The sequence below is a fragment of the Protobothrops mucrosquamatus genome, unplaced genomic scaffold (assembly GCF_001527695.2).
Source record: "Protobothrops mucrosquamatus isolate PMUCROS unplaced genomic scaffold, P.Mucros_1.0 scaffold1047, whole genome shotgun sequence".
NCBI lineage: Eukaryota > Metazoa > Chordata > Lepidosauria > Squamata > Viperidae > Protobothrops > Protobothrops mucrosquamatus.
This window is the reverse complement of record NW_015387279.1, coordinates 177,136-185,995: the sequence shown is the minus strand read 5'-3', so window position 1 is coordinate 185,995 and position 8,860 is coordinate 177,136. Positions and strand designations below refer to the sequence as shown.

General features: G+C 39.3%; 1 protein-coding gene across 1 annotated transcript in view; it reads right to left on the bottom strand.

Annotated features, from left to right (window-relative positions):
- TEAD1 (TEA domain transcription factor 1) overlaps window positions 1-8,860 on the bottom strand; it is a 126,793-nt gene that overhangs the window by 32,973 nt on the left and 84,960 nt on the right. Inside the window, exons 4-7 of the mRNA XM_015820042.1 lie at window positions 7,925-8,059; window positions 7,674-7,720; window positions 5,614-5,675; window positions 2,937-3,061 (exon numbers count right to left, since the gene is read on the bottom strand). Coding sequence (XP_015675528.1) covers window positions 2,937-3,061; window positions 5,614-5,675; window positions 7,674-7,720; window positions 7,925-8,059 — 369 coding nt within the window. The remainder of the gene's footprint in view (window positions 1-2,936; window positions 3,062-5,613; window positions 5,676-7,673; window positions 7,721-7,924; window positions 8,060-8,860) is intronic.

Here is an 8,860-nt window from a genome sequence, read left to right as displayed (position 1 = left end):
GTTTTGGGTAAGTACTGAGAGATTCTACCTAAGGTTTGGGAGGACCACATCCTATCCTGGGGATCCAAAATATTTAAGCAGTGAGAGAAAAGAACAGTGCTGGCAGAAGAGAACAACAGAAATAAAAGTATGAGAAAGGAGACCCGGAGAGAACAAATATTGATAATCAAAGCATAATATGACCACAGCATGTTATGGGGTTGTTGGGTTTTTTTTTGGGTGTAGGGAATACCAATTAACAATGGATAATTTGAAAGAAAAAAGACCACCCAAAAAGAATTGATCAGATTTTTGGTGGGAGGGTGGGAGTCAAGTAGATAAATCTCTTGATAAGAACAATCTGAACAATAATCAACAACAAGATGATTCAGGAGAAAAGATTTGTTCAATCCATTATGCTGATTGTGAGAAGGTGGTGAGAAACGTAAGTGAATATCAGCAGGAGATGAACAGAAGTTGAGAGATCTACACTGTGATCATCCCAACAGAGATGTATTGATGAGGTTAGTCAGGAGATAATCATCAAGAATAACGGGAGACTAACAGCAGGATCCTGAGAGATCCCAGCAGGTAGAAAATGATATAAAGAGGAAAGAAGGGGGTGATTGGGAGGATTCATATGTCCTTCTAAGCTCAGATCAAACCAATCACGTTAGCGAGATAATATACTGTAAATCCAGCCACATAAAGTATGATTTATGCTCTAAGTCAGTGCTTCTCAAACGTTTTCCTTCATTACCCAAAATCACTCATCAGAAAGTTCTTATTTAAATGTCCCTATTGGGATTGATTTTTTTTGTGTGTGTGGTTTGTGTGTAGTTACACCCCCTCAAAACTCCACTTTTACCCAATTTTGGATAATTTACACAGATTTGGGAAGCACTGCTCTATATATGAACCCAGCCCTTGTCATTTATTCGACAAACCAATATTCAAAGTATAGTTTAAAATACCCTTTGGTGAAATGGGTGGCATATAAGTGTAATAAATGAAAAAAAATAAACATAAAATAAACATCCATTTATTTACAGTAAATTAACAGAGAATTATGAAAATTGGTACAAAGCAGAAACATCTGATTTCCTAATAAATAGTTTAGGTGGAGTGAAAAGGTAGGTATACAGACTTTAGGAGATTAAGACACAGATTTAAAACAACTGAACTAAGCAGAAAGTAAACTGAAAAGACAAGATTGGCCAGGATGTATTGAGTGAAAAAAAAAAAAGATTTAGACGAATGACAGAGATGACTTTAAATGCACAAAAACATCTAATTTTTTGTGTTTGATTCCAAATTAATTAATTAATTTATTTATTTATTTATTTATTTGATTTGTATCCCGCCCTTCTCCTTACCGGACTCAGGGCAGCTGACAGCCTTATAAAACCAATATTACAGTAAATATCAAATTAAAACCAGATTAAAAGGAAATATTTGTAATGGCCTAATAATTAAAATTTCCCTTAAAAACCCCACTAAAATTCCCTAGGCCAATCCCGCTTGTTGGAAAAGCCATGTCTTTAGGGTGCGGCGGAAGGAGGGGAGATCCGGGATCACCCGGATCTCTNAAAAATCTAACAGTTATGTTGAAATAATTATTTTTAAATTTTAAATTAAGATGAAAGATAAAGTGAAAGCCTAATGTATAATTTCATGTTAACATAGCTAATAAATGACCCTAAAATCACTTATAATATAATAGTTTAATGTATATCCTTAATTTTAGGTTTTGGCTGAATATTGCTAAATCTCATAGAGATTTTTGAGTGGTGGGGCGGTTGCACTGGGTTAAATTAAATCAGCAAAAAACTATAATAACTATAATAAGTAAGACACTATCTACAGAACTAGAACAAAAGTTATGCTGCCAGGAATTACTTGTTTTACTAACCAGTTATTGCACATTAAATGTTAATAAAAAAGGTTCAAAAGCTGAAAAATCAAGCTCTTAAAAAACGTATCTATAATACAATTCAATTCCCAATAAATTCAAGTTGTTGGTCATTACCTTTAAAGCCCTTTATGGCATGGGTTCAGGATAATAATCCATGGTATAAACCCATGTTTCATCCCAATGGGACTAGCTCCAGAGGAAAAGGCCTACTTCAGATTCCATCTGCCCATAAATTTTGGTTGGCAAGATTCAGGAGAATAATATTCTGGAATATTCTACCATTGGAGGTAAGATCTGCCCCCCATACTCCTGGCCTTTTGGAAGAGCCTGAAAACTTGGCTCCGCTTACTGGCCTGGGACCCCAAAAGGGGCATGACACATTGAGGGTGGCTGATGGGGTAAAGAAAAAATCCCCATCCCTCATGTCACCCATCCTCTTGGTTTTTAGCTTTCCATTTAATCCTCTTAATTTTAATCACTTTGTATTACCCTTTTTAACCTTTTTATTATATTGTAAGCTGCCCAGAGTCACTGTATCAGTGAGAAGGGAGGCATAAAAATTTAATACAGGTAGTCCTCAATTTACAAACGTTCATTCAGTGACCATTCAAAGTTACAATGGCACTGAAAAAAGTAACTTATAACATTTTTTGCATTTACGACCAACTCAGTATCTCCACAGTCATGTGATCAAAATTCAGATGTTTGGCAACTGACATGTATTTATGACAGCTGAAGTGTGACAGGGTCATGTGATCAACTTTTGCAACTTTCTGACAAGCAAAGTCAATAGGGAAGGCAGATTCACTGAATTAAATGTGTTACTAACTTAACAACTGCAGTGATTCACTTAACAATTATGGCAAGAGGTTATAAAACTCACTTAACAATTGTCTTGTTTAGCACTGGAAATTTGGATTTAATTGTGGTGGTAAGTCAAGGACTACTTGTGAATGAATGAATGAATGAATGAATGAACGAACGAACGAACGAACGAACGAACGAACGAACGAACGAACAAATACTTTGGAGAAGCACTTACAGAATCTGGATCTCTTTGTTGCTCTAGAAAAGCAGAAAACTCTACGAGTCTGAGTTTAGTTGTTCCAATAGATCGACCTTGCCAAGCTGGAACAGAGGGTGCTGGAGCTGACGTGGGTTCAAATCCTAAAAAAAATTGTTACAAACTTAACAATTTATTTGTTGCTCTAGATGGTAAATAGTTACATGCTAAATTGTTTTCCAGCTTGCTTTTAATAGTTCTGATAAACCGAAACAGTATAGTTATAGAATCCATTTTAATTTTAAAGCAAACATTTAAATGTATACTACTTTACTTCCAAATTTTAATTCTTCTTTGTGAACCAATGAAACTATTAAAGATTTTGTTGCTTAGGGTCTTTATAATTCCTTCATTTGTTAACGGTAAGTTTTAAAATACTGGTACGTCACATAATCATTTTTGGCAGATATATTATAGCCCGTAGTATATTCTAGACATCCATGATCAGCCATATATGTACATATTAAGGCAAGACTAATATTTAAGATTTCCTAGAGCATTATCATCTTGGGGAGCCCATGGAAATAAGCAAGTGGGGCCTGCGACAAACAAGGGAGCAAATTCTGAACAGAATAACTAGCCCAAAATACAAAGGTAGCTACAAAGTGCAGAACAACAGTGATCAGTCCAGGAATGCTGAGGGATGGAGTAGTCTGCCCTCCTTCCCCACTGCAAGGTCAGGAGATCTGGAGTGTTTCAAAATGTAAGTGGGTGATGGTAACAGGGGGTGTGGAGGAGGCCCAAGCCTTGCAGGGTCAGGGGGGGACTAGGCCTGCGGAGACCCAGTGATGAGGGGAAAAACAGACGCATGGGGCTATGGGGACCCCAAGGGTTGGGGAACAAAACGCAGGGTGTCTCAGGAAGTGGTGGAGGCCTTGGAGTCCCAGGCCAGGTGGGCCTGTGCTAGACCTTCCAGAGCCTCCCCCATCCGAGGCATCCCATGTTCCACTTAACAATAGGGACAGCAAGTTGCGGGGTTGTTAAGCAAGGTGATCACTGTTAATGACATGTGATCATAATAGGCAGGCTCCATTATAGTCACCCAGAATCACTGTATTAGTGAGATTGGCAGCATAAAAAAATTAACAATAAATAAATAAAATAAATAAAATAGTCGTACGTAGAGGACTACCTTTAGTTATGATTCTATATGTAGCTATATATTGCAAATGTTATTCAAATGCAAATAAATTTCTAATACATTTATATAATTATCATGGGATATATTTTTTTGTTAACCTAGTATATTTTCTATAAATGAATCCGCTATTTCATTATATTTGTCCACACAAAGTCCACATATATATGCAATCCACAAGTGCAATCAAGTTTTTAATCCGCTGAGTGAAAAGGGTCTTTTCTTTTCAGTGCTGCAAAATCAGTCTTTAAGCTATGTAACGGCACTGAGAGTCCATTTACATTGTCCACCTATCAAATTTAACTCTTGAAAACTTTCTAGAAGTTTCACAGACTGTTTTCTAATGGGAAACTGGTCTTTTAAGCCAGGAATCCCCAATCCCTGGGTTGTGGCCTGGTACCGGGCCCAATGCATTCAGAACCGGCCCACGCAAGGGGCAGATGAGTATGCACAGCTCCACTTGCGCGAGCTGCATGTGTTGCACTCTCGTGTGTGAAGCTCCATTTGCATGAGTGGCGGGTGTGTGCACCCACGGCTTGGCAATTTGAGCTACATGTGGGAGCGTGCTTGCCTGCTGCTGCTCAGAACCATCTCCTCCCCCATCACCACTGCTGGTCCACAAAGACAGAAAGATTGGGGACCGCTACTTTAACCATTCCCTGGCTGCAGGCACCACCAGTTCAAACTACTGATTTTAGCTTATAAAACTCTATTGGCTATTGTAATTTTGACCCATCACCTCTCACATTAGTATGAAGATCAGTGGGTGTGGTTTGCAAGATGGTGGCCAGAAAGAGCTACTAAACAGCACTTTTCTGATGGAATTAAGGTTGGCTTTCATGCTGTCTTTTAAAGGTCAATTGAAGGCACATTTGTTTACTCAGACATTTATTTGCAAGATGACAACTGTCCCAAGACTAGGCTGCCTATTCAGCTGTCTTTGAACTGAGCTGCATTTTTCATGCTGGTACTCCAATTGGGCTATTCTATTGTTGTATGAGCGTTTGTTTTATAATTACTGGGTTCTTTTGAATGGTTTCTGAAAGTTCCTTTGGGAGAGAGAGTGGAATGAAATAAATGCATGGAATAAAATTTTAAAATTAAGAAGAACAGCAATTGTTTACAGGGTCAACTTGACACTGCAATTTGATTTCACTATTTTTGTTGTTGTTGTTGCCAACAAGGACAGTTTGAACGATTCTAGCTGAGTTGCTCCTTCATTAATGCTTCCACTGTGCAGAATTCTGGAATACACATCAAGCTACCGCTGTGCTCAGAAGCGGGAGCAATTGTTAACCAAGCCCCATGCATATTCTATAACTACTGATGAATGTGCAAATAATTATGTACACAAGTTCACATACATATAGATTCATTATTGTTAAACTAAATAAAGAGGCTACCAAATTTCCCTACATATTTTGATACATGTTTAACAACCACAACCTGTGCCGAGCGTTAAATATGGGCTGAGTTCCATCTACCCCCACCCGCATAAAACAAATTAATAAATATTACCTGAAATGGGAGTTGTGACTGTGGGCTGTATAGGATAGGCCTGCTGAACGAATGGCTTTATGCTGAAACAAACCAATAGACAATGAAATCACACACCATTACTTAGAATAATTATTAATAAAAATAAGTATATTTCATCTCATTGTAATTCAGTCCAGTGCAGTAATATTTATTGTAGATATTCTTTCATATTGAAAATAGAACCTTAATAAGTGCGTTTACTAAACTATTGACTAAAAAAAAGAGGTAGGGCAAATTCTGTTAAGGAGCATTTGATATAGGTTTTAACTCAGCTGCAAGCTAACCACAAATAGAGCTTATGGATCCTTACTGGGAAACATGATTATCATCTGCATCACAGATCTGCCATTGTTCCTGCCTTTTTATGGGTAACATATGGACCCAGTTTTAACTCTGGGAGATTTAAGGTGGCAGGATTCCTTCTTTCTTGCACAATAAACAAGGGTCATGCATAAGCTTCATAGGAGTGCTTTGCTATGACAGCAAAGCAATTCATTATTCCCGTGTTACCTTTAACTGCAAAGTGGACTGGCCACATTATCTCACTCTGAGGGTTCCTCTGGCAGATCCCAGTAAGGGAGTGAAGAAGCTTCTCCATTGTGCATGTACGGAAGTCTCTTTCAGCTACAGTTAAGTAGTAGAAGAGACTTAGAGCAGAGGTCACCAACCTTTGTCGATTGGCGGATTGGAGGAAAAGGGAGGGGGAAGCATTTTACATGCGTGCGTGTGCATGAGCATGGGGCTGCGAGCACACGTGTGCCACAAATGGGGCAGGGCTAGCGCCCACGTGATACTCACTAGCCCTGTCCCATTCTTGCATGGCACCTTGTTTCTGTGCCCTGTGGTGTGGCAGTGGCCTGTTTTTGCACATTGCAGTGTGGCAACAGCCTGTTTTTGTGCCCTGTGGTATAGCGGCGCCCCTTTTTTGTGCCCTGCAGCACGACAGTGGCCCATTTCCATGCCCTGTGGCACAGCAATGTCCATTTTTGCACCTTGCAGCATGGCGGCAGCATCCTGTTTTCATGCCCCGAGGCACAGAAGTGGCCGGTTTTTGCGCTCCATGGCGCAACGTCCTATTTTTGCACCCTGAGGCTACGGTGCTAGCACAAGTGAAGGGGTGTGCATGCACACACGCACACACTGGCCAGCCTGTCCCACGGCCCAGTGACCAGCAGGCCATGGCCCACTACCTGGCTGTGGCCCACAGGTTAGGGACCCCTGGCTTAGAGCAATGCACAACCTCTCCCAATGCACCTTTTTGTCTTGAGGAGAAGGAATTGCATTGCCTCTGGGCTGCAAAGTGACTTGCCAAGGCATACACAAACTATCTCCTATGGGCCTACTAAAGAGAGATTTCCCCCACCAATCCCCTCAGCTGCTCAAGTTACTTTAATTGGGGTGCAAAGTTCACTACTGTGACTCATCGGTCAAACACATGCACAAAGTCAAATTACTCAAAGCATAAACCAGAAATACTCATATCTTTTTAGTAATTGATTAGGTGATTTCAAAGACCAATCATAAATTCCCTTTGCCCAGTGCCATCATAACTTTGAATGGTCATTGAACAAGTGGTTGTAACTTGAGGACTATCTGTAAGATAGACATGTTTGTGACATTTTCTAAATTTCAGGAATTACTATTTTTACAGAAAAGTTTGATCATGCAAATACTATATACCAGTTATTACTTTCTTCATTTGTTGAGAAAGGGACTAAATTCTATTGGACTGGTAAGCATCATTTCCAACAGGTAGTCCTTGTTTAGAGACTTCAGTTGGCACTCAATCGTTCAGTAAAAAGTCATTAAATAAAATTGTGACTGTAATTACGAGCTTTCCTTTGCTTTACAGACTAGTGAAGATTGTAAATACAAGAATTGATCACTGAGTTACTTTTTCCACCACTGTTGTAAGTGCAAACAGTCACTAAATGAGGCAATGGCTACCTGAAAGTACAATCAGGCAAATATTCCATACTATCACATATGTAAACATACATAGGAAACCAGAGATGCCGGTTTCTTGATTTCCTACTTACTCCTGAGAAGATCCGGGCTGTCCTGTTTGTAGCATCCCAGGCCAAAACTAGATTGAGGCAAAAGGAAAGAGAAAAATGAAACACAGAGATTTACAGAATAAAAGTTGCTTTCATTAAAGCACATTTTTAAGCCAAAAATTTTATAATGGAAAAGGGGAAGAACCTTTTATGGATAAGTTAACTGATTTTAGGCATATCCTGTCAATCACTTTTGGGTGAAAATATATTTTTATTTTAGCCAATTAACTTACTCCAGGTGCTCCAGGGAACGTCGGACGGGGAATTCCTGGCAAACCCAACTTATTGTGAATCGCTGTTGCAGACACAATTTGAGCGGAGGACATGGCTGCCATGTGCTGGAGTGCTTTGTCCTTTGCAGTCTGATCCTTTAACATGACAATTACAGGCAATCATTAATACTCCAGACCCAACAAAGCACACTGAGCAAGCACAGTTAGAAAGCATATGTGCTAAAATTAAACGGCACAGGAAATGTGAAAAATACAGAGCATACCATGCAGAAAAATGTAGCTTGGGGGGGGGGGAAATAAAATACATTCCAACTGCATCAGGGCAAAGTTCTTTGCTCAATATTATTATGTTTAATTCTAAAAAAGATTCTCTACTGAAAAAAAGTAGGAAGTCGACTGAATGAGAATTGAAAACTGGGATGGTGCCACAACAAAGTAGGAAGGATGCTTTGCTGAGCCGAAAATGAAACTCTGAAACAGCAATAAACTCCCATTGCTAGCTGACAATAAAGTCTTGGTTTAAATATGTACATCTGTAAACTCTAAAATAAATGCAAATCCTTTGCACATCAGACCTCATCTAACTTCTTTACTCTCAGGAAGCCTAAAAGTCATCATTTTAAAGGCTGCTGTGTATTCTCTGATTTGTACAGCAAGGAGAAATAGAGCAGCACTACAATGCATGGCAGGAGTTTGCAAGAATTAGAGTAAGTTTTATCTGAAGTGGTTGAAAATGTAGCACAGAATTCAATGAATCCAGCCATAGTTCAGTCCCTATTTCTTTAAAGAATATACAATATACACATGCACTGAATATCTTCCTAAGGAACAAGGTTTAAATCAGGGGTGTCAAACTGCCGGCCCGCGGGCTGGATGCATCATAGCGAAACCGCGCCCACCCCACTGCCGGCAATGGCAAAAAAGTCGCAATACGTC